We start from the raw sequence: 25,414 nt of genomic DNA on the forward strand, positions 1-25,414 counted from the left end.
TGCAGCTCCTCCTGGAGCTTCCTTGGAGCTGTCCCCACAGAAAAGGAGACTCCAGGATCCCACGGGGCTGGAAGGGACCTCTGGAGATGCTTTAGTCCAACTCCCAAGCTAAGGAAGCAAGGCTGTTCCCTGCAAAGCTGGTTCTGTGTTGCTCTGGCTTCTGGGCAACTCCAGCCTGGTTTAAGAATTTAACCAAGCTTGGAAATATCCCCAAAAAGCTGAGTTTTATTGCAGAGTGTTGTGCCTTAGTGATGTTCTCCAAGGTAACTAAACAGTCTGCCAGTATAACTTTATATCAGTTATAAATGTTAATTATTTTATAATGGTATAAAAGCCATCCTTAGTGATACTGCTGCAGCAACAGGAGGGCTTCTGGAAAAAAACGGGTCACAAGAAACACACTTTAATTCAATTTAATGGGGGGAGAGGAGAGTCCCAAAGCTCTGCGTGGGATTTCTGCCAGTTTGAAACCCAGCCCTGTGATCCCCTGCCCACCAGCAAATAACACAGAGCCCAAATGTTCAATGGGGCTGGAGTTGGGTCATGGTTAAGAGTGAAAGGCCTTGATTGCATAAACAGAACCAAAACACAAGGAACAATTGGTGGGAGAAAGAACAAGGAGAAAAAAAAAGTCTTCCTAAATCATTTTAATCAGTAACACCCCACATGAAGGAGAGCTTGTTCTTTGGGAATGTGGTCCCACAAGGAGTGGTGAGTACATGCAGCCCACAATTTTGACAAGGTCAAACCATCAATTTTTCATGAGGCTTGTTCTCTGTTTGTTGTTTTGGGGGCTTAGGTTTGGGGTTTTGGCAAAGCAAGTTGCTTTTGCTTTGTGATTTTTGGGCATCGTGACTGGAAATGTGCATTTTTTTCATCAATGGAGAACATACACTTTGATACTTTTGGTATTGTGCCACTCTTAAGAGCCATTTAATTAAGAGTTGGACTCAGTGGTCCTTGTGGGTTCCTTCCAGTTTGGAATATTCTGTAACTGCTGTCTGCTGAGCCATTAGTACCAGTTACACTGACCTTAATTTATCACCTTTCATACCCAGTCATCAGGATTTCATTGTTTGTAATCTACCACAAAATGCCTTTAAAAAGCAGCTCATGCTGTGAAGGAAACAAAGCAAGCCCAGCAATGGCTGTTTGGAAGTGTGCTCTGTTTGTGATCCTGCATGGAGGCTTTTCCTGTGCAGGAATGTTGAACATCATGGGGTGAGGAGAGGCAGGAGTGGACTGGCAGTGCAGAGTGGGATCCTTCCACCCCCTCAGTGCCAGGGATGCTGAGCCCTCCTTCCCAACCTGCAGCTCTCAGGGTACCTCAGATTTCTCATCTCCAAACTCCTTGTCCAGAAGCTGCAGCCCCAGCACGGAGATTTGTCCTTTCTGTGCTGCTTTGAAAAGAGCCCATTGTGCCTCTCGCCTTCCTGTCTCTGCTCCTTTGTGCCTTTTTCCTCTTCCAGATGTTGTACCACAGGGCTCCCCTGGAACTTGGTGCTCCCTTGGGCTTTAGTCGCTTTTTTGGGGACAAATTGTGACAAGTGACACAGGAAAGTTGAGCCTCCCTGATGCCTCAGGTTTGGATTTTCTATTTTTCACATTTTTTGCTGCTTTAGTGTGTGGGTCTGGGCTCCACATCAGGGGATGCTGAGCTCTCTGCACAGAGCAGAGACAAAACAATTCCTGCTCCAGCTGGGCACCAAGGACAATGATCCAAACCTCAGCCCAGGAGCACAAACACCGTGGGCTGCAGAGAGAAAAACAAGGATGGGACTGCCTGGGCTGGAGCTGGAATGGGACAATGAACTCCAAGGTGCCAATGGAGCAGAACTGATCCCAGGGAGAGCCCCCGGGAGCGCTCGTGCATTTTGGGACCATTTTGGGACCATTTTGGGACCATTTTGGTTCCTCCTGGGGCAGCCCTGGCTGGGCTCTGGTGCTGCCCAAGGTGGATCCATGGAGGAGATCCTTGAATAAATCCCTGCTTTGTTCTGTGACTCTGCCCAGCCTCTGCTCCAGCTCAGCCTGCACAAGGCATCATCCCTCTCCCTCTCCTGTTTGCACACAGTCCCTCATCTTCTGCTGTGTACTGAAAAACCTGATCATTCTCCCAAAATTATCTTTATCAGCTTCTTCAGAGATATTTCACTCTTTTGTGAGTGGAGACTTCCAGAGCCCCTTGGCTTTTGTGCTGTTGGCAGAAGCCAATCCAGTGATTCCCTGGGAATTTTTTCCAGTGTGGCAGTGAAGGTTCTGGGTTATGGGACCTGGTTAGTGCTGGGTTCTGGAAGGTGGATCCTGGACAGCCATACTGCTAAAATAAACACAGTGCTGAAGGAAATCAGCTCGTGGTTATTTCGCAGCAAAGAGAATGAATATGGATCAGTGTTCAGATGTTCGAATTAAGTTCTTTATGTAACTTTTACAGCCTTTGATGCACGAGGATTTCTTCAAATCCTAAAGAACCATAAAAAAAATGTATTTTAAAAGCTCTTTTGAAGGCAGCTTTCTGTATTAAACTGATTGAACTGAGGGCTGGTGATGTCATTTCCCACAAACTTGCTGCAAAACTCCTATAAAAGCCTAATGTTAGGAAAACCACAGCAAAATGAGAGTGTGCCCAAGGAATAATAATGCCATCAGAGGTAGAGTAACGGCACTGTTGCACCAGCCTGGAAGGGGCCCAGGTGGCTTTTCCCTGAGGAGGTGTTTGAAAACCTCCTGTCCTCCTGGCAGCCTCTTTGTGCAGTGCTGACACCTCTGAGGATTCCTGAGATCCTGACAGGAGAAAACAGCCTCGTTGTAAAACAAAATGTTCCACGGAGAGCGAGCTGGCAGCACGGTCGTGTGCTTTCTTTGAAATGCCTGCTGATCTAAACTTGTGATCTGCTGAGTTTTGAGCTGCTTTGGTGTATTTTTGTGGCTTCCCTTGGTGGGTTTTTTAAAGGTTCTCCTTGAAGCAGTGCAAGGGCTCAGTGTGCATTAACACCAGCCAGCAGTGCCATTCTGGAGCTTTGTGCAAATGGGATTTTTGCTGTTGGAAAAGGAATATCTTAAAGGAATCTCTGTGTGAAAGTAATCAAGTTTGACAGATATATATAATGAAATTTGCCCACACATGTTGTAAACATTCTGCGTAAAGTGTAAGTCAAACAGGTTTAATGTTGTGACAAAGCAGAACAAAATTTTTGAAAAGAAATTTAATGAATCCTTCTGTGTACCAGGCTCCACTTTCTGTTCCCTCCCCAAAATATCCACCAGACTGTTTTTAGAGTGCTGTGAGAGGATGAATGTGGTGCCTTTTCTGCTGTGCTGAATTTTGGGCTGAGTACTCTGGGATTTCAGTGGTGAAGTACAAACCCAGCTGGGGCCAGGATTGCTACAGGAGGTGCACAATCAAATTAAACGTGTTGAAACAAGAGAGTAAATGCCCTGCTGGGGGTTTGGGCAGTGCCCAGAGGCTCCCAGAGAGCTCAAAAAGTCTCTTTTCCCCTTTCCATGGACCTTGTGCAATGATTTCCACCAGCAGGGCAGAAATCTCTGGATCCTCGGGCAAGGGGAAAACATCAGGAGCCTTTTGGATAAGGAAAACAGGAGGCTGCAGGTTGGGAAATCCTTTCTAGGGCAAAGCAGGCTGGAGTGGTGTTAACTCTGTGTCACTGGTGCAAATTCATCCTTCATTTTTAGGGAAAAGACATTTGGAGTTTCCTTTTCCATCCAGTGAAAACTTTGGCTTTAAGTTTTTTTTCAACTGTTCCAAGAAAGAAAATGAAATGTTGACTTTAAGCACCTCAGTTAAATACTCCCAAGCTGTGAAAGTGCACATTTAATAGAGGAAAGTTCTGGTTTTAATGCAGTAGTTTGCATTTATAGGAAAGATAAACCCAGTCTGAAGTAACATTTCTCTGAGCCTTTTTTGGTAGAATTTGATCAGTGGTTTAAGTTCCAGGAACACTTCAAAGCAGGCACTTCTCCTTGGCCATTTGCAAAATCACCTTCTGAGACTGAGGCTCTGGAAATGCATTTATTCATAGAATATGTCTTGCATTAGTCCTCAGTTGGCCAACAAAATTATCTAAGGCATGTCTGAGGCAGCTGCTAAAAAGAAACTTAAAAGACATTACTGTTTTAGTGAAGATGATGCAATCCACTCGAGCAATTATCAGTCTCCAAGTAAAATTAAATACATTCAAATGAATTTGTTCTGAAGGGATTTGATGAATACAGAGCTTTAAAGAGAAGTTGCTTTGAGTGGAGGCCCACCCTTGTTAATTTATTGTGCCTGAAAGCTGAGGTGAAGGGAGGGTGCCTGTCCCCACCCCTGAGCTGAGCCCAGGTTTGCATGGGATGAAAAGGAAGTGACACATGATATTCCATGTTGTTTTTCCTCATCTCACAGGCCAGCCCTACAACAGTGGAATCTTTGCAGCAGGAAGCAAAATGCTAAATAAGTTGGCTTTTATTCAGATAGACTTAGAGCAGAGCGGGGTGAATGTTCCCTTTAAATCAGAATTCATAGCTGTTGCCTTGAGATACCTCAGACAGCACTGCCTGCTGGGGCTGAAATAAAATGTTATTTTTATTTGTTAAAACACTTCATTATCTAAGAGAACAGCAGTGTTCTAAGATTTCAAAGTCTCTTTCATCCTAACTGAGCACAGCAAAGCTCTGCCTCCATCCAGGAATTGTGCAGGGCCCTCTGAGTTCAGGCTTTGACTGAAAGTTAAATTAATGGAGCTGGTGCACCAAGTCCAGCAATGCCCACACATTCCAAGGCTTCTGCTGATGCCTTGGGAAGGCTGGGCAGAGTCACAGAACAAAGCAGGGATTTATTCAAGGATCTCCTCCATGGATCCACCTTGGGCAGCACCAGAGCCCAGCCAGGGCTGCCCCAGGAGGAACCAAAATGGTCCCAAAATGGTCCCAAAATGGTCCCAAAATGCACGAGCGCTCCCGGGGGCTCTCCCTGGGATCAGTTCTGCTCCATTGGCACCTTGGAGTTCATTGTCCAATTCCAGCTTTAAGTTATGAAGTCTCTTCTTGTTTTTCTCTCTCCAGCCCACGGTGTTTGTGCTCCTGGGCTGAGGTTTGGATCATTGTCCTTGGTGCCCAGCTGGAGCAGGAATTGTTTTGTCTCTGCTCTGTGCACAGAGCTCAGCATCCTCTGATGTGGAGCCCAGACCCACACGCTAAATCAGCTCAGAATGTGAAAATACAAAATCCAAACTGGGGCAGCAGTGGGATGCCAGGGTGGGTGAGGAGGGGTCGTTCCTGGCAGGGTGGCAGGTGGCTGCTGCTCCACAGCCGGTGACAAATGGCCCCAGCACTCCCAATTCCTGCCTCCACAGCCCTGCGGAACGGCTCACGGCTGGCAGAAAACAATTAAGAGGCCATTAGCAGGAAATGCTTTTGCCAAGCCAGCACCTGACACAGCCGCTGGATGCACCTTCACTTGTGAGTCAGAAATGCAGCAGCCTTGGTCAGGAGACATTCCCCCAGTGAGCACCCTGGCCCTGCTCCAGATTTTATTTTATTTTATTTTATTTTATTTTATTTTATTTTATATTTTATTTTATATTTTATTTTATATTTTATTTTATTTTATTTTATTTTTTATCTTATTTATTATATTTATATTTATATTTATATTTATATTTATATTTATATTTATATTTATATTTATATTTATATTTATATTTATATTTATATTTATTTCATTTTATTTTTATTTCATTTTTATTTATTATATTTATATTTATTTTATTTTACTTTATTTACTTCATTTTTTCATTTTCTCTTTTTAAATTTTATTTTAAATTTTACTTTTAATTTCATTTTATTTCACTTTTTCATTTATTTTTATTTTATTCTTAACATCAAGTCCTCAAAAACCCCCAATGCCACTTTTTAACGTAGTTTCCATATCCGTGCCTCTTGCAGCCATCCATGTTGCTTTTTTTATTACTAATTAGTAGCTGGCTGAGCAGCCAGAGCTTTTACAGCAGTGAAATCCTTCTATGTGAGAGGGTGTGGCCATTGTGGACATTTCAAAGGCAGAGACAATCTTATCTTCCTAAAAAATACGAGTAAATAATTAAAAGCAGATTTTGAAAGAATCCCTAAAGAGTCATGATAATTTATCAAGGGCGATCAGCAGAGGAAAGCAGAAAGGACTGGTGCCCTTTGCTTTACTCATGTACACATTTCCCCACAGCCTTCCCTTCCTGATGCCACTCTGATTTTCAGAAAAAAAACCCATATATTTTTAGTTCTTAGCATGTATTCCCCCCTCTTTCCTTTCCCTGCCTGTAAAAAGAAACCGTGTATTTCCCAGGATTTGCTCACCTGGACTTCAGCACCCGTGTTTTGAAAGTGAAATGTGATTAATCGCTGCGGGAAGAATGGGATGGGGATGGTTTTGATTTCTTTTCCCCACGAAGCCATTCACAGCCTGGCACAGGAGCGGCTCCTGGGATAACTGCTCCTTCCTGTTTGTCCGTCTGCTTACCTGCTCATCCTGCTGGAATGGAGATTCCTGCCTCAGGGACTTGCTTCTCCCTGTTGTGTGGTAACCCTGATATTTCTGATATTTGCTTGGGGTTTAGGGGCATTAGCGGGTGCTGCCATCAAACAATCCGGCATCCTCAAGAGGCAGGGTGTGAAGGGCTGGAATGGAATTCCCTGGATTTATTCCGTGTGCAAATCACACAGGTTCAGCTGCAGAGCTCTGCTGCGAGGAAGCAAACCTCACAGGTTTGGGGAGGCTGCTTCTGTTTGCCCTGCTGGACACCCTCTTCCACCCGAGAGCTTTCCACACCTCTGGGCACAGGGGAGGTTCTGAGCACAGATTTAAAGTGTCTGAATGCTCCTGGGTTCTGCCCGTGCGGGTGGTTATGCATAACTGCATTAATGATTTCAAGTTTTGACATCTATTTTTGTGGTGTTGGAACTCCTGGAGTGTTTCCAGAGTCCTTGTACACTTGCACAGCAGGGAGCTGCCACTTGTATTTACAGAAAAACATTGAGAGCAATGGGGACAATTTTGAAAAGGATAAAACACTTAAAAAGCACCTGAAGATTTTGAGAACTTGGCTTTAATTACCAAATCCAGCTAAGCTTTATGTGCTAGAACGAGAAATTCATCTCACTTTGCTCTGTTGGAGAACTGTGTCCCCAGAGCCTCACTTTTTTCTACTTGGTGTGGTTTTTACCATTCTCTCATTTATGCTAAACAAAATCTTTTCCCCTTCAAGCCCAAATATTGCAAATGGGAGTCAGGAATGCAGAATATGATGTATTCCAGTTATCCAGGGCACTCATGTTTTATCTTTGATTTGTGCTGAGAGAAAGGAGATACCCAACAGCCCTTCCCTGGCAGGGAGGAGGAGGAGAAGAAGAAGTATTTTCAGCATTACAGCCCTGTGGTGAATCAGCACATGCCCAGGCTGGGTTTCCTGCTGTGGGCAGGACGTGGTGCAGAGATGGGACCCCAAAGTGCTCCTTCCTCACCTCTCCCAATTCCTGAGACAACCCAGCCACACTGCCACCAGAGCTTCCCAGCACTGGGGGAAACGGAGTGGAAGTTGTGGGGTGGGGATGGAGGAGTGTGAGGGCTCTGGGATGGAGGAGCAGGAGGAGCACAGGGCTCTGGGATGGAGGAGCACAGGGCTCTGGAATGGAGGAGCACAGGGCAATGGGATGGAGGAGCAGGAGGCTCTGGGATGGAGGAGCAGGAGGAGCACAGGGCTCTGGGATGGAGGAGCAGGAGGCTCTGGAATGGAGGCTGGAGGAGCACAGGGCTCTGGAATGGAGGAGCACAGGGCTCTGGGATGGAGGCTGGGGGAGCACAGGGCTCTGGGATGGAGGAGAAGGAGGAGCAGGAGGCTCTGGGATGGAGGCAGGAGGAGCACAGGGCTCTGGGATGGAGGAGCAGGAGGCTCTGGGATGGAGGAGCAGGAGGAGCACAGGGCTCTGGGATGGAGGAGCAGGAGGCTCTGGGATGGAGGAGCAGGAGGAGCACAGGGCTCTGGGATGGAGGAGCAGGAGGCTCTGGGATGGAGGCAGGAGGAGCACAGGGCAATGGGATGGAGGAGCAGGAGGTCTCAAACCCCTGTCCTACTTTCTGGTCGGGGTGGCCTGATTTGCACAATGGTGGCAGCTCACACCGGCTGTTTACAGAGGCAGGCAGGATGTGAGCCGCGCTGTCTCACTGCATTATCTGCTCCTGGGATATTTTTAGGCTCTTGCTTCCATGACAAAATATTCAGTGACAGTATATTTGCCCACAAGCCTTTGAAGGTCTGTTTTTGCCTCATGGAAGAGCTGCCATTGTTTGGGATGCAGCCAGCCTTTACACAGCAGTGCTGTGTGTTTTGCATGTCATCTCCATAATGTTTCTAGAAACAAACTTTGGGTTGCTTTCAGTAAAGCATGGCTCTGCCTCAGAAAGGTTGAGTTTGTGGCAGGCTGGCTGCTAAACAACTTGTGGGGAGTGCTGTGAAAGCAGGGGAGGCTGTGTGTAATTAGAATAAATGAGCTGCTCTGCTCCTGCTGCCTCAGCCAGGTCCGTGCAGGGGAAGGACCTTCCCGGAGATCCCCAGGTCAGAATGGGAGCACAGATTCCTGCTGCGAGTGCTGCAGCTGAAATGGGAGTGAGTCGTGCTTGAGGAGCAGGATGGAGACTTCTGCTGTGAAGTCCTGGGCCAGAACTGTGGAACTTTCCACCAGCACTGAGAGCTAATTCCCCAAGCTCAGCATATTCAAAGGCTGGATTCAAAACTCATCTTTTCCATGAGTATTTTTTTTTTTTTCTCACAAGCTCACAATGGGTAAAAATAAAATCTTAAGAACTAATCCAATTAAGCTTTTTCTTGCCGGCTGAGAAGAGAGGGAGACAGGATGAACAATGAACATTTTGTTTCTGTTTTGCAATATCTGCTCAGTGGTCAGATACAACAGAGGTGAAGGGGTCACACAACCACAGATCATTTGGAGCTGGATGTGCTGCATTACAGGTCTGGGTGGGACATTTCGGAGGGGATAGAACCAGCACAAAGCCTTGTGGCCATGGTGACTTAAAAGACTGAAGAAGACAAACCCTCTTTTTCAGGCTCATCTATAAATCAATTACCATTTGTTCCTTATTAATAATTTAGCTGCCAAGAACGTGCTTATTACTTTAGAAGAGGGGAAAAAATACAGACAGTCCCTGTACTGAGAAGCTGGCAGGCTCAGAGATGTAAGGCAGCACTCCTGGGAATATCCAGGGAAAACTGTAACCACGGGCTGTATTAATTACTTCAATAATTTTGCACTTTCTGCTCCCTGCAAACCTTTTTGTCTGCTTGCATCGTGTTGATCCTGGTTGGTGCTCTCAGTTTAATCAGCCTTCCCAAGGAAACGAGATGGTGAAGGATCATCCTCCCATCTCTTCAGGGTTGGAAGGAATTTCTACACCACTGTAATGCTGAAAGCTGCCAAAAGCAGGGAGAGGGGCCCAGGTGGGAGGGAAGGAGAAGCCAGAGGGAAGCATTTGGGGGATGCCCAGTCTGGACAAGGAGTTTGGGACAAGCTGCTGTTGGTATGAGCTCTCAAGTGTGTTATAAAAGAGGGCTGGAGTGCCTTGAGGACAAGGTTTTGAACTTCATACCTCCGAGAAGATAAGGGACAATGTGAGAGAGGAAGGGTGATTGATGGGTCAGAGTGATAATTTTAGCAGCTGTGTTTTCTGATGGGTTGGAGGAACAAGATATTTATCTGATGTGCCAGAGAGGAGGAAGAGATTAGCTGGGATGACATAAGGACAGGCAAGTTGTTTTAGTTGCTAAAAGGAAAAAGAAGGGTTAGGTCTTCACTTGCTTCAGAAGCTTGGATTTTTGGTTTTGTTTTTCCTTTGACTTTTGTATAAGAAAATGTATTGAACAGAAAATGGCTGGGAAGGCTGCTGGGGGTGGTCTGGAGCAGTGGTGTGGATGGTGAGTAGTTTCTAGGGTAAAGTTTGATGCAGTGAGTCTGGACCTGGATGGGGCTGAACCTGGGGCTTCTGGCTGCAGGTGCAGACAGTGCCTTTGCCATTCCCCAGCACTGCTGGGGCAGCACACAGAGACACAGTACAGGTGAGGTGCAGAATCAGAGAATAACAGAAAGGTTTGGGTGGGAAGGGACCTTAAATCCCACCCCATTCCCCCCCTGCCAAGGCAGGGACACCTTCCACTGCCCCAGGTGCTCCCAGCCCTGTCCAGCCTGGCCTGGGACATTCCAGGGATCCAGGGGCAGCCCCAGCTGCTCTGGGCACCTGTGCCAGGTCCTGCCCACCCTCACAGGCAGGAATTCTTTCCTTATGTCAAATCCAAATCTCTCCTCTAGCAGTTTAACCCGTTAAGGCCCGGCACAGAGCTTGAGCTCGGGGGTGTTGAATGCAGAACATGGAGCTGCCAGTGCTGTCCTGGCACAGCCCTTGGCACGGGTTGGAGTGCTGGTTTGGGATCAGCTGGCACACTGCACACTGCAGGGGCCTTCCCCTGGCAGCAGCTAGGAGTGATTGCAGCAAGTTCAGCTGGGAGAAGGATGTTGTCTGCAGAGCTGGAGGTTTGGGAATGGGATAAGGGAAGTGGGGAGAGGTTGGACTTGCTGGTGTTTAATGTCTCATTGAGAGGGGGAGGTGGATCCTGTTTCAAACAGAGCAGACTCTTAGTAAATAGGCTGAGTGCTGTGAGGGGGAGGGTGCTTGGTCACTGCCTCTGTGTGTTTTAGAGCAATCACATTTGTAGAGTTGTTTTTTTGAGGATGGAGTGGGTGTGTGGACCAAAGGCTTAGTCACGAGGGGAGGGGAAAGAAAACTGTCTTGACTTGTGAAGTCAAATATTTGTGACTTATCCCATTGTTTCCCTATCTTTGCGTAGTGTGTTTGCCCATTATTCCTTTTTGAGCATCCAGGTATTCCCAGAGCATTCCTGCTCTTTTGCATCCTTGGTTTGGGCTGTGTCCCTCACTCTCCTGCCCTGGACAGCCCAGGCAGTATTTAGGGAAGGTGTAGGTAGTGAGACATCTCCCACCAACAGGACCTGGAGGGTGCTTAAAACCCTGTGGATGATTCAATGGAAAGCCCTCTGTCCTCTGAGTCACTGCTGACCCAGGCACCCAGCAAGTGCATTTTGCTGCTCCAGAGGAGCCAGAAAAAGGCCATAATTGAGCTTTACCCCCCTGTGCCTCATCGTGTTGGTTTAGAGGAGCTGGGTGGTGTTCTGGCTCCTGTCTGCATTTCATCTGCACAGTGATTATGGCTCGCTCAGAAGTGCCCCCAGAGCTTTGGTTTGGACTGAGGGGTGGTGGTCTCATGGTGCCATCAGAGTGCTGGGATGTTGGTGTTGGCTGCCACGCAGGGCTTTGGTGTCCTTCTCATCCTGGCTGCACCCCAGAGCTGGACAAATCTATTTGTGCACTTGCAGAATGCTGAAAACACGGGAGGGTTTGAAGAACTGGGAATTGTTTTGTCTTCTCTGGATTCCCAGTCAGATCAGGGGGGATCTCTCCAAAGAACTTCCAGAGTTTTTCTCTGGCATTATTGCCCAGGAAGATGTGAGGGCTGTGTGGGGCAGAGAGGAGGAGGGCATTCCCAAACAGCATTCCCTGCCCCTCTGGGCAGTGCCAGAAGTGCCCCTGCACAGCCCAGCCCACCTCTGTGTGCCTGGCACCAGCCAAGAGGGGCCAGAAAGGAAATGAGGAAGGAAAACATCCCTTTCTTCTGCAATTCTGCTGGTTGTTTTCCATCATTTGCCTCTCTGTGCCACTGTCCCCCCAGAGCAGCTGCCTGGTGTTTGTCCCCCTGTGTCACCTTGGCCTTCCAGTGGTTGACAGAGGTTGGCTTGAAAATCAAAAGCAGCTTCAAAATGTGCTCTGGCTTTTTCAAGTACAAACTAATATTTACCTGTAAGTCTGCTTCCCTCCTCATTCCCTCTCCTTGGCAAGCTCCAGATCTGGTTTAAGCTCAGTGTTTAAGCATTTATCCAGTGAGGTTCTCAGGACATGAATATCAAATATTCTTTGGAGTTTGGAGGGGGGGAAGGGGGAGCTGGCTACAGGAAAGGTACCTGAAATGGCTCTCTGTTCCTTAAATGTGAGTTTGGATGCAGTTGATATTTTCAGCTGTTCGTAATGGACACCTCATGGAAAACTTTTGAAAAACATCTCATTTGGGAACAGTTCTGCGTCCTGTGGTGGTTGAAAGGTGACTTGTTTTCATGCTGGGTTTTTTTCTGGACTGTTCTTTAATCACTTCTTGCCTCAAGCTTTTATTACTACTGACATTTACATGAAAATAAGGTATTTGTTTATGTTGATTTTAGCCACTTGCTTTTTCCTGCTGCATTTTCTGTCACCCCAGCTGGATTTCCACGGAGCAATAGCAGTGATGAAACCCTGAGAGGAAGGTCCCTGTGCACACACACGCTGGAGATCCTGTTTGGGTGATAAGAGTGACTTAGCGTGATCCTGGTGCTTTGGAGAGCTCTTATTCATGGAGCTGCTCTCCCACACATCCTGCATTAGTCAGAGCTCAGCTTTGGAATTACACACCCAGGAGCACCAGGGCAGGGAAGAGTGAAGGACAGAGGGAAATGGGGCATCCAGACAGCAGCAAATGTGGAAAAATCACATCGTAGGCAAGCAGAGAATTCCTCGTGTCTCGCAGCATGGGGAAGATAAGATATTTCTCCCCCTCCTTTTCTCAAAGTTTTTCAAGTTTTTTTAAAACATAATCTGTAATTTAGGGAGGCAGAATTTGGCTTCCATGAATAAGATAATTATCTTGGCTGGAGGAGGTGGCTGAGGGAGTGACTTCTGCTGCGAGTGAAAACAGCCCTTGCCCCTGCTCTGGAGAGTCACAGGAAGAAAGGAACCTTTCAGGTAGGCCCCATACACAGCTTCCTTTTTGCTGCTGAGAGCTTGAGGTGGGGGAAAAAAAATATTTCAGCTGAAGCGTCTTCCACCTCTCTGGTCCAGAGAATCCTTTTTTCTTATTGTAAGAATAGATCAGAATAATAACCCCAAAAAACAGCAGCACCTCCTGTCTGCCCTCAGCCTCCTCAGAGGTGCTGTAAAAGCTGATTATGAGACAGAGGAGTTTCCAAAATGCTTCCTCCAAACACAGCCAACACTGATTTCACTGGCAGTCACCAACAGAAGGGACTGTTCAATATTAACTCGGGTGAGCTTTTAATGAGCAGCTCCATCTGAAATCTGCAGCACTCCCCAAAGACATCCCATTTTTTTGGGCTGGTTTTGGGGCCGGATTGTTCCTGCGTGGCTGGTGACTCACAACGGGGCTGCTCAGAGCTGTAGAATGAGCAGAGCCTGCTTGCAGTACCCTTTTCACCTCAGCACACACCTTGTGTGGAGTCCTGCTGGGAACTCCGGGCTTTGCTTGGGTCGCTCTGTGTCATCCCGCTTAGGGGGAAGCCTGTGGGAATCGCTCCGGGATGAAGCACATGGGAAGTGATTCACCCACAAGTGATTCACTGGAGCTGGGAATGCTCCCTTGGAATACAGAGCTGGGTAAAGAATTCCTTGGGAAAAGGGCTGTGAGGAACCCAGGAAGATTTCAGTAAGCAAGCTGGGTTTTATTTCAAGGAGACCAGGTCCCCTCAGGTGTGGGACATCCCTGGGGAGGAGGCTGCAGGAAGTCTGTGGGACCAGGTCCCCTTGTTTGTGGTGTGCTGTTAATTGCTACTGGTTGTGCAAATAATTACATGTGTGAGCGGCTGCTAACCCCGCTTGAAAAGCAGCAGAACGCAGATCCAGTGGGATTAAGGGAAGACTTAAAATGCCTCTGTAATTCCAGCAGAGCACTGATCTCTGCCTTAAGTTGCTTTTGAAAACGGGAGATGGGCACTCTGGAAAATTTCACCCTGGATCTCATTATCCCTGCGGGGGAGGTCCAAACGCAGATGGGCAAACCTGCAAATAGCTGCTTTTCAAAATTACAGGAAAAGCAGCAACGTTTTCACTGTATAATAAAGAAAATAACAGCAACGAACCTCGAGTAGCCTCAAACTATTCCAAACAAGATAATTGGAGGCTGGAGCACAATGTATTTTTAGCTATATCTGCTATAAAGTAAACATGTTCTTTGTCCAGGACCACCAGAAATGTTTCCATAAGAAATGCTGGCTTTGTCCCAACTTGATAGAATGCACAAACATTTGTCTGAGGAGCCAGTTCCGACTCTGGTATTTATATGAAGGTTCTGTTGAAGGCACTGGGAATTGTATATATTGTGAAGGGGAGGCCAAGGTCTTAAAACTGTCATTTTCCCCCTCTCCCTTGGATAACTCCTTTTGCTTTTGTTAGCACACACATATTTGGGGCAGCAGCTCTTGGTGTGAGGCTTCTGTCCAAGCACTGTGCAGCACATGAGTTTCTTTTTCCTTTCTTTCCTGGGTTCTCTTGCTCTGGTTTATCTGGGTTATATCAACAACTGATGCTGATTTGCAGAACTCTCTTGATTTCAGTGAAAATAGGAGCGTTTTTTTCCCCTGCAGCATCAAGAAGATGCACATAGAAACTGGATATTACTTGTAAATCAGTGTACGTACCATGGAGGCTGACAGAATAACTGAGTTTTACAGCAGCTTTTATTGCATTTTTCTTCATTAATTCAGTCCCCCTTGAAATGCTTTTGTTTTGGATGCACTCTGGGCTATAGAAGGTGATCTGAATTTCCTTGGCATTTCCATCCATCCCTTTTCTCCTCCTGGAAGTGCCCTGCCCGTGCAAGCCCACGGCCCCATCAGGATGCCTGGAGTCTCCTGGGAGAGGGGAAGTGGCTGCTTTGCTTGGATGAAAGTGTGTTGGGTTTTGGATTTCAGCTCTGGAGTTGAATACGGGATTCTGGGAAGAAATGACGAGCTCTGATAAATGACTTTTCAAAAAGGCACGTTCAGAAATCTCTCCTGTGTCCACTCCCTGCACCCTTAAGGCTCAAGCACAAATACATTTCAATGATTCTGACACAGATTTGGGCCAATAAACTTTGCTGGGATAAATAAAAGTACCAGGAGTGCTTAGAAAAAGTGGATTTCACATTTAGAGGTGCCAGGGATGCAATACCTTCAGAAACACAGCCTCGAATTCCACTTGCACCCCTTATTTTCTATGGAGAAAAGGAAGAAACATTGGAATGTATATTAGAATGTGGGTTTTTGATTAAGCCTTAATTAAGCATTAGGATACATTCTGTCTTTTCTGGGGTAGGAGGATGTGTGCTTGGGTCTCTGGGGTATCTTATTTATCTGTGCTCCTGGCTATCAGGAAGAGGAGGGGCTGAAGGAAATGGAGTGGCATAAAATTACAAAATGGCTAAAAATAGAGGAGAGGGAGCTGGGTTTAGTAGCCACCAACCAATATCCTGTAGCTGGGGCAGAAACGGAAGAGTTGTAAAGAACAGAGATCTGTAAAAAATACAGGAGAAAAAATAGGTGATGATAGATGAGAAAATGAGATCTCTCCGTAGCTTTAAAGAAATCTGAATTAAACTGAGAGTGGAAGGGGGACAAGGCTCTGTGGAGCAGCAACAATGGGCAGAGAGTTTATGGTAAACCAATAAAATGTACTTATGTCTGAATGTGAAATTAGACTCTGAAAAATACGGTCTCAAGGCACCTGCTAAAGAGCTTACTGGAATCTTAATAAATGACTCATGCTGTCATAATCTGATCCTGACATCAACTCCCAGCGCTGGACTTCTGCAGCTCTGCAGAGGGGGAAGGGGAGGCTGCAAAGACTGGGATGGAAATGGGCAGGTAAAAAACCATTTACACAAGAAACATTGATAATTTTTTGCTATTATCAGCTCCTCTGCAAACCCTGAGCAAACGAGATTTGAGCGGAGGAATTCTGCAGCACCGGAAGAAAACGTGAATTTCTCTTTACCTGATGCTGTGGGTTGTTTTGTAAAGGATGTGTGGTTTCCCTCCAAATCCAAAAGAGGATTTTAGTGGGAAGGAAAAAAAAAAAAAAAAAGAGTTACCAGCAAAAAATAGGGGGGATTATTGGGAGTATTGAGGGAGAAATTCATTCTTCTCTCCTGGTCTTGCTCTGCAACAAACTTTTCTTTTGCTTTGGGAAAATCCTTTAACTCCACTCATTTCGAGGTTGTAAAAACTTTCCTCTCTGTAGACATATGTTGAAAATTACACATTTATTAATTGTTTTAATCTTTTATATATTTTAAACAGGAGTGTTAATTATTAGTTTCCTCTCTGGCAGCACATTGCAAACCTCAGTTTGACACAGGGAACTTCTTTTTCCAGACCTTGAATGACAGCACTGTTAAAAGTGCCCCAGAAATTGGAAAATTCAGCGATGCTGAGCAAATTGAGGGGAAAGAGATGGCAAAGGATCAGCTTTGGAGTTACAAATGTGCTGTGTGGGTCATTTTTTTATTCCCTCTTGTTGGTTTGGCCGCTGTTGAGGGAAAGTTGAGATTTTATCCAAGTGCTCAGTGAAGCCCTGTGGATATGACAGAGCTCTGCACACAACAGCCAGATTCTGCTACAAGAATAAATCCTAATTTCCCTGCTGCAGCCCAGATGCGGGGCCAGTAAGGAACCACTTACCATGTTCTGTGTTCAGGAGAAAAATCACAGCCCGTGGCCACAGTTCTTGGTGAATTTTAGAGCAACAGGCAACTTATTAGTCATGGGTTTAAAAACCAACTCCTGCTCGTGGTTTTTAAAGTGAACAATTTCAATTTTTCTTCCTTTTTTCCCTTCTTTCCCTTTTTTGCACACACTGATGTTACTGCATACTTGAGTTTTTCAGGAATTTTGGTCTCTTGCAAGATTAACGACAGGGATATAAAACTGATGGGGAAGGGATTGGATCTCTAATGGAGGAAATCTGAATTTTTCCAACCTGGGCAAAACTATTTGATTGCTTAGATCACTTTCCTTAATTTGCACTCCTGGTTTATGCACCCCTGATTTCAGCTTTGCTTTTAAAGCAAGAGAATGGGTGCAAGGAAGAGTTTCAGTATCCATCTAAAGATAGCTGCAAAATGCTCAAAGAGGAACAAATAAAACAACCAAACTCTTTCAGAACGTGGGGTGGGTTTTTTGTCTTTCGCAATCCAGGTTCTTACAAATTAAATACAGTTAAAAAAAGCAACCACAAAACAAACCCAACAGAAAAACCCCAACAACAACAAACCCCAAAGAGGCAGAAAAAAAAAACCCAATCAGGCCTGGAAATCAAATTCAGATTGTGCAATGTTCTCCTGCCTAATTCAGACAGATTGTTTAAAAATAAAGCCTCAATGTTGCTGTCATTTTTTTCCCTCCCCTCCCTGTTTTTGCCATTAAATCCTCACCATTGCCCTTTGCTCTTTGAGCAGCTTTTGGCCTTGGAGAGGCAGCTTGGTGTGATAAATTTCCCTCAAAAATGGCTTTTAAGGATGGATCCATCCTAAAGGTGCTCAGCCTTATGAAGGGTTTTTGGTTCTCTAGGACTCCGTGCAGTGAATACTTGGCTGACAAAACAGAAATTGTGCTGTTTTTTTAGGGAAAAATCCAAAAAATATCAGTAATTTCCAAAGCAATCCCGTTAAATAATATGGAATAATAAACGTTTCAAGGAAGTTGTGCAGGGAGAGCTGCTCAGCCCAGGCTGGGTCAAGGAAAGGTAAAAAGGAGGAACAATTCAGCATCCCAAGGGAAATTTGGGGTTAAATTCTGTTAATTTTAACAAAGTCTGGATGTGCTGAGCTCTGGGATGCTTTGGGATCAGCCCGTGCTGCAGAACAGGACCGGGAGAGGGAAGAAGTTGTGTGTGCCCTGGAGATCATTATGGGATGGCTGTGCACCCCTGGGGCTGCCCTGGGCAGAGCAGTGTTGGCTCCTCTCATCTCCTGCCCCATCTCAGCCACGCCAGGGGTTTGTTCCTTGGCAGAAAACACCCCTGGAGGGCTGAGGAAAATGCTCCTGGAGGGTTGGGGCAGGACAGCAGGAGGAAGTGGAGCTGCCCTGTTCCTCAGCCACATTTCAAGATGCTGTTTTGAACCTGAGGAGAGATTTCCCAACCAGAAAAACCCAAGGAACCCAGGGGGCTTTGGGGAAATATCATTCCTTTTACCTTATCTCTAATGGAGGGGAGAGGGCGAGGTTGCTGGATCTGAAAATAAACCAGGTGGCTCTGGTTGTAAAAAGTCTCTTCAGATAAGGGAATTCCATCTCTCTGTGCTGTGGGCAGAGCCTGGCCTGGGGGCAGGAAGGGCTTTTCCACCCCTGCTGGTTTTTTGGGGAATGCAGGGAGAGCCCCATCCTTGGAAATAACCCCAAAATCAAACACATTTTGTGTGAACGCCCCACCTCAGCTGCTCAGGGTCCATGTGCTGCTGGAGACTGGGAGCAGGAGTAACACTTCCCACAGCTGGGATAAGTGGAATATTCTCTCTGACTCTTCTTTTTTCTCTTTTCTCCTCGCTGGATGCAAGAAATGCTGCCAAGCAGGCAAAGGTGAGGGGGATGGAGGAGCACTCCTGGTTTCTTCCTTGTCTCTTCTCCTTTTGCTAAATTCAGTGAATATTTTCATCTGTATTTTTAAAAAGTTTTTCTAACCTGATTAGTTCTGAGGTCACATCACTGAAGTCTTGGCTCCAGTGAAATCAACACCAGAATTCCCAGCTTGCCCAGGAGCTCAGGTGTAGCCCCTGGGGATATTCCCCAATTTTGGCTGGAATCAGTTGTGTTTTGCCTTCCTTGTTGTTGTAGCAGTGTTTGCAAAGGTGTGTGTGGTACTGAGCTCTGCCAGAGGAGCTTTTGGGAAAACTCTCTTAGGGCAGCCAAGATGAGCCCAGCCTCTTTGGGATAATTGTTTGTGTGTTTTGCTTTGGGTTCATTTTGTTTTTCTAACTCGGCTGCCAACACAAAGAACCAGGGGAAATAATTCCGAGTAAAATTTCAATTTTCTTAACTTTTCTGTCTCCTTGACAAATTAAAAAAGAGAAATATTTCATTTCAGCAAAGCCCTGAAGTGGTTCATTTGGGTCATTAGGAAAAGCAAGGGAAATGAAGGGTTGGACTTCAAAGGAAGTGCCTGGGGGCAGCTCCCATTCATCCAGGATGGAGGAGACCCTGCTCCAGCTTTTTCCTCTGCTGCAGAGGAGTTGAAAGCTCTTGTCCTGCTTCCTGGGAAGGTTTGCTAGGAAGAGGCTGTTATGAGTTGGGGATGGGATTAGGTGAAAAAATAAGCTGGACGAGACACAGGGTAGATGTAAAAAATAAAAATAAGCAATGCTGTAAAAAAACCTCTTTATTTGCTTTCAAGCTGCAACTTGGAAAATGAAGCTGGAAGTCTTGGTTGTTTGTAAGATTTGTGAACTTTATATAGACATAGTAGATAAATGTGCATAAATGATATCTATATTGATTTTGTCACAATGAAAATTCATCTGTGCTTTAAAAGTCCAGGTTTATTAAGAGACATTTTAAGATGTAACACCTTTCCAAGCACAGCAGAGATGGCTCAGACCTGTGCAAACCCTGCTTGTTTAGGATGTGTCAATGTTTTGAGTATCACTGAATTGTCATGTCCTTACTGGCTGTAGCTTTTGTCTCTGCCTCCTAATCAACCATAAAATAGTAAAGAAACAATTTGAAAATCCAGATATCCAAGAGTAAATCCAGAGCAGAGCTGTTGCATGAAATAAATGTTTTTTGTTGAGGATAATTCATCCAGTGCCTAAAGGGGCTCCAGGAGAGCTGGGGAGGGATTTGGGATGAGGGATGGAGGGACAGGACACAGGGAATGGCTTCAGACTGAATGAGGGTGGGGTTAGCTGGGATAGTGAGGAGGAATTGTTCCCTGGGAGGGGCTGGGCTGCAATTCCCAGAGCAGCTGGGGCTGCCCCTGGATCCCTGGCAGTGCCCAAGGCCAGGCTGGACACTGGGCTGGGAGCACCTGGGACAGGGGAAGGTGTCCCTGCCATGGCAGGGGTGGCACTGGATGGGCTTTAAGATCCCTTCCAACCCCAAGCAGGCTGGGATTCCAGGATTTTACTGCTTTTGGAGGGAAATCCTTGCCCTGAGGATGGGCACCAGCAGCTCCCCGGGAGCACTGGGTGTTGGTGACCGTGCCGGGTGTTGGTGATTGTACTGGGCATTAGTGACCATGTTGCGTGTTGGTTGTTGGCCATGCTGGGTGTTGGTTGGTGACCGTGCTGGGTGTTGGTTGTTGACCATGCTGGGTGTTGGTTGGTGACCGTGCCAGGTGTTTGTTGGTGACCATGCCGGGTGTTTGTTGGTGACCGTGCTGGATGTTGGTGACCATGCCAGGTGTTGGTTGGTGACCGTGCCGGGTGTTTGTTGGTGACCGTGCTGGATGTTGGTGACCATGCCAGGTGTTGGTTGGTGACTGTGCTAGGCGCTGGTTGGTGACCATGCCGGGCGTTGGTTGGTGACCATGCCGGGCTAGAACCAGCCCCGTGCTGTTAACCCTGGGCTCAGCACCTCTGTGTGCTCCTCCGCAGGTCCCTGGATGGGCGGCTGCAGGTGTCCCACAGGAAGGGGCTCCCCCACGTCATCTACTGCCGCCTGTGGCGCTGGCCCGACCTGCACAGCCACCACGAGCTGCGTGCCATGGAGATGTGCGAGTTCGCCTTCAACATGAAGAAGGACGAAGTCTGTGTCAACCCCTACCACTACCAGAGAGTGGAGACCCCAGGTACCACCACAGCCCTGCCCTCCCCAGCCTCTCCTGCAGCAGGAGGCATCTCCAGGGGCATTCCCAGGAGATCCCTGCCATCCCCAGCCTCTCCTGGAGTAGGAGACATCTCCAGTGGCATTCCTAGGAGATCCCTGCTCAGTCTCTCCTGCAGCAGGAGGCATCTCTGAGGGCATTCCCAGGCACACAGTGGGTCTGTTATTGGTGGTAATCCCTTACTCTGTGGAGTAGGATAATTTATGAACCTGCACTCAGGGGGGAAATTTGGTTGGGAATTGATGAAATCCAAGTGAGCAGGTTCCCAGTGTGCACAGAAGGAACTGTAGCAGTGTTCTGTGCATCCCTCTCTGCTGGGGTTAAATTAAGGATAAACTGCTGAGCTGGGTCTAAGAACAGCTCCCAGCTTCCTGTTCTGGAGTCTCCTCCTGCCTCTGGAACAGACTTTGATCTGGAGCTGCAGGAGCTTCTGCTGCGTGTCAGCACAGATCTGCAGAGCCAGGCAGGATGTTTATGCTAATCCCACCTGCCTGCCCCATCCTATGGGAAACTCATTCCTTGGGAACCGTGGGGTGCACCCTCTCTTAAATGGTATTTCAAGCAGAGCTGAAAGGGGGCAGAGAGACCAGATGTGCTCAGATAAGCCCTATCCCATTCCCAGCTGGGAATAAACAGCATCCTCACCTGCTGCTGTTATTCCAGAGGCAAACTTCAAATCCTGTCCCTTAACGAGCCCCTGTCTTTAAAGCTGTTACTCCAAAGTGGTTTCTGCTCGTTTCCTGCTGTTTCACTCCCTTCATTCCATGGCTGTTGCCTGTTCTCCCTCCCCAGTGCTGCCTCCGGTGCTGGTGCCTCGGCACACGGAGATTCCGGCCGAATTCCCGCCCCTGGATGACTACAGCCACTCCATCCCAGAGAACACTAACTTCCCTGCAGGTATCGAGCCCCAGAGCAACTACATTCCAGGTACCTTGTGTCTTCCATCCAGGGAGCAGAGGGAAGGGGCAGGGAGCGCAGGGAATCCTGCCTGGGCATCCCAAACTGGGAATCTTCCTTCCCAGCCTTCCTCTGGAGCTGCAGAGTGCAGAAATAGCTGGGAGTTGTAAATGTGGGACACTCAGCGTGTTCGTGGCTTTGTTTTGTTTGGGTTTAAAGTCACCTCTGCATTCTTCAATGGTACAGCCTCAGTTTATTGTGAAATCTAAACTGGATGTTCCCTTACCGGGTTGAGATTTGAATGGAATTCAGCCATTTTGAGTAAAACTCTCCAAATTCTGATGGAATTCAGCTCTTCTATTTATGTATCTATTTTACAAGCAATTTACACCTTATTTGCATGGACAAGTTATGCAGCTGCACTCCAGGAGAGGAAAAATATGTGGACAAAAAACTGCCTCCGTGGCTTAAAGTTTCATGGGACTGAAAATCCGGATTTTTTTGTTTTCCCCCTCCTCTGTTATTCACAAATATGGATATCGCCCTGGCTGTGCTGGCTCCTCCCTCCAGCAGCTTGAGAAAGAAAAGTAATAAAAAAGAATCTGAGCTCCTTGTGAATGACAAAGTGAATGATTTTGGGGCCTAGAATGTAGACTTTTGAGTTGCACTGACAGTGTGATGGTTTTGTGCCTCCAGAGACCCCTCCTCCAGGCTATCTGAGTGAGGATGGAGAAACCAGTGACCACCAGATGAACCCCAGCATGGATGCAGGTGAGTCACCTTTGGGTTTTAATTTAGTGGCTGTATCCCAAAGGAAGTTGAATGGTCAGATTTTCTCTCATTGCCACAAAAAGAAGTAGCCAGGTTTGGAATGAGGGTACCTAATTTCTGTTCAAATAATCCACATATTATGTTCAAATAATCCATATTAATGTTCAGATGTCATGGACTTCCCTTGTTATAGAAAAACAAATAAAGAAACCAGCTCAGAACAGTGTGAAAGGAAAAATAAAAATGGGCTGCACCACTTGTCTGCATCCATGGGACATCCAAGTGCAGATATGGAAAATACAGGCCCAGAACTTGAGGCAAATGTACATGATTTAGGATAAAATTCTGACAGCTTTTGGGTCAGATCTGTGTAACCTGGTCCAATACTCCATTGTCCCAAACCCAGCAGGATCTGGGATATAAAGTGTTACGGTTTTAATTTTATTTTGTCAGGCAGTGTACACCCAAGCTCTTTAATGCCCAGCTGACTGGGTCTGTCAGGATGACACCTGAAAGCAAAACAGCCAAGTGCTGCTCAATTTGGAGAATTAATGGGTTAAACTCCAGTGAAGGGGCAGCAAGTTGGTATCTGGAAGCTCCTGTCAGGAGCAGTGACCATCAGAGAAGCTGCAGTGTCAGAAATGAGCCAGCAGTGAGCAGTGGGCTGTCCCTCCAACAAGCCTGGGCAGCACTGCAGATCCTGTGAATGTTTTTCCTGGTGCAGATTCCATAGCAATAATTACCCCACCTTGATTTTCAGGTTCTCCAAACCTATCACCAAACCCCATGTCTCCAGCACACAACAACCTGGGTAAGCACATGATCTTGGGAGCTGTAATTACAGTCAAGAGGGTGACATTTGAATGATGCTGTTGAGTTTGTGCACTTCTTGCAATATTCCAATGGTTTGAATCTGCCAGAGGGCAGCTTTGGATTGGATGTGAGCAGGGAATTGTTCCCTGGGAGGGTGGGGAGGGGCTGGGATGGAATTCCCAGAGGAGCTGTGGCTGCCCCTGGATCCCTGGATGTGTCCAAGGCCAGGCTGGAGTACCCTGGGACAGGGGAACGTGTTCCTGGACAAGGCAGGAGGTGGAACTGGGTGGGATTTAAGCTCCCTTTTAATCCAACCCCTCCTGGAATTCTGTGATTTTGTGAGACTGAGCATGGTCTGAGCAGAGAGAAGTGGAGGAGGTTGGTTGGTGTGGGGTTGGAGACCAGGGAATGTGCAGGAATGCCAGGGGATGGAGAGGTCATGGGCAGCATTGCTGGAGCAGCAGAGGTGGTGGTGGTGCTGGGGGCGATGCACAAAGCACAGATGCAGGGCAGGACTGATCTGGCTCCCACCAGCTGCTTTTCCTCACCCAAACCCAAGTCCCTCTGCAGGCTGGAGTTGTTTTTCCCCTCAGCTCCATCCTGGGCACAGGGAGAACATTCCAGCCCCAAGGGCTCTGTCAGACCATGGCTGGCACTGACTCCTGCACACCTGTGACAGCAAACAGGGCAACCCTGAGGAGAAGGGAGAGCAGCTGAGCCTCTGAGGCACCACCAGAGCTTTTGTGGCTCTCTCTGCACCTCTGTTATCTCAACCTTTATTTTCATTCTGATCTCCATCACTCTGAGCTCCTGCCCTGTTTGGAATTGCTGTGCCATAAAAATCCCTCCCAGCTCTGCCTGGCTGCAGGATCAGCTCCCCAACTGTTCATTAAGGCAGCAGACAGAGCCCACTTGAGACTGCTCTGGAATAACCATGGCCATAAAGTTTACATATGCTTTTAATCCTGGCACGCAGGACTTTGACACTGCTCCAAAATTTGTCAGTCATTGGCTGACTTTTGGATATCTTGGGGCTGTTGAACAGAGGATTTCTTTTTTTCCCCCACTTCTTTTTTTAATATTGCCATGGTGACACAAAACTTTTATTTCTTTAACTGCTACAGCGCAAGAAGAGAATGCATGACTGAGACATTTTTATTTCATTTTTTCCTGTGTGCTGCCTAGGAGCTGATGAGACTTTCTTTCAATTTTTCCTGCAGTTTTTTCAACCTAAAAATAAAAAGCCAATTCCATGTAACAAACTCAACCTGGCAAGTGATATCTGCCTTTCCATAAGGCAGGAAGGAGTTCCTGGGAAACAGAACCCCCATATCCTTCCTGACAGGGACACTGGTTGGTAACACATCAGATGTCTCAGGTGCTGTCTGGGGACAAAAAAAAGGAGCAGGTGAAGCTGGTAAAGCACAAGGAATCTCTTTGTAGTCCGAGGAGCAGACAGCAGTGAAGCAGTTTAATTTACCAGCATTTAAAAAAGGCTTTGAATTCTTGCAAACCATACTTACTGCTCTCAGGCAGGAGCTTCCACAAATGAAGAACTTCTTGTTGCTTTTAATTTTATTGTAAATTTTTGCCTTTGAGGAAGCTACGAAATAATACATGAAAGAGCAGCTGAGCCACACTTAAAAGTGTCCAAGGGCAAAATTGTCATCACATGAGTGTTGTAAATGGTTTATCTGCAGCAAGGAGCTGCTCTCGGGGAAATCAGACCTTCAGCCTGATGGTCACAGCCCAGGAAGGAGCTGCTGCAGCACTGCTGTAATTCCTGGGTGAGCAAACTCCACTGTCTAGGGCTGGACTTTGCTCTGCAGGAGTCTAATGAGGCTTTCTGTGTTTATCTGTGGAGAAAATGGAGCAGAAATCCAAAGCCCACAGCAGTGTGTGCAAGGAGGGAGTTTCTCAGCTCTGGAGCAGAGGTGGGGCTTTGCCATGAAGAAAACAATGTCCCAGGACTGCTTTGTTTATTTGAGCAGAACTACCTGGAGCTCTTGAGACAGTTCACTTTGTGTAAACTGAACTTTGGACTTAAATCCCATGGCCATATTCCAGGGAGCTCCAGAGGCAGTAAAGCAGCACAAGGCAAACCAAGTGTGACACCAGGGGCAGGGTTACCTCCAGGGGCAGGGCAGGTTTTCCATGTCAGGCTGAAACGTGGCAT

General features: G+C 46.9%; 1 protein-coding gene across 1 annotated transcript in view; it reads left to right on the forward strand.

Moving 5' to 3' along the window:
• Positions 1-25,414, forward strand: part of SMAD3 (SMAD family member 3) — a 69,517-nt gene that overhangs the window by 30,587 nt on the left and 13,516 nt on the right. The window contains exons 2-5 of the mRNA XM_021552621.3: positions 20,528-20,721; positions 21,550-21,684; positions 22,351-22,425; positions 23,186-23,236. Of these exons, the coding sequence (XP_021408296.1) occupies positions 20,528-20,721; positions 21,550-21,684; positions 22,351-22,425; positions 23,186-23,236 (455 nt within the window). The remainder of the gene's footprint in view (positions 1-20,527; positions 20,722-21,549; positions 21,685-22,350; positions 22,426-23,185; positions 23,237-25,414) is intronic.

The sequence above is a fragment of the Lonchura striata genome, chromosome 11 (genome assembly GCF_046129695.1).
Source record: "Lonchura striata isolate bLonStr1 chromosome 11, bLonStr1.mat, whole genome shotgun sequence".
In the NCBI taxonomy this organism is placed as follows: Eukaryota; Metazoa; Chordata; class Aves; order Passeriformes; family Estrildidae; genus Lonchura; species Lonchura striata.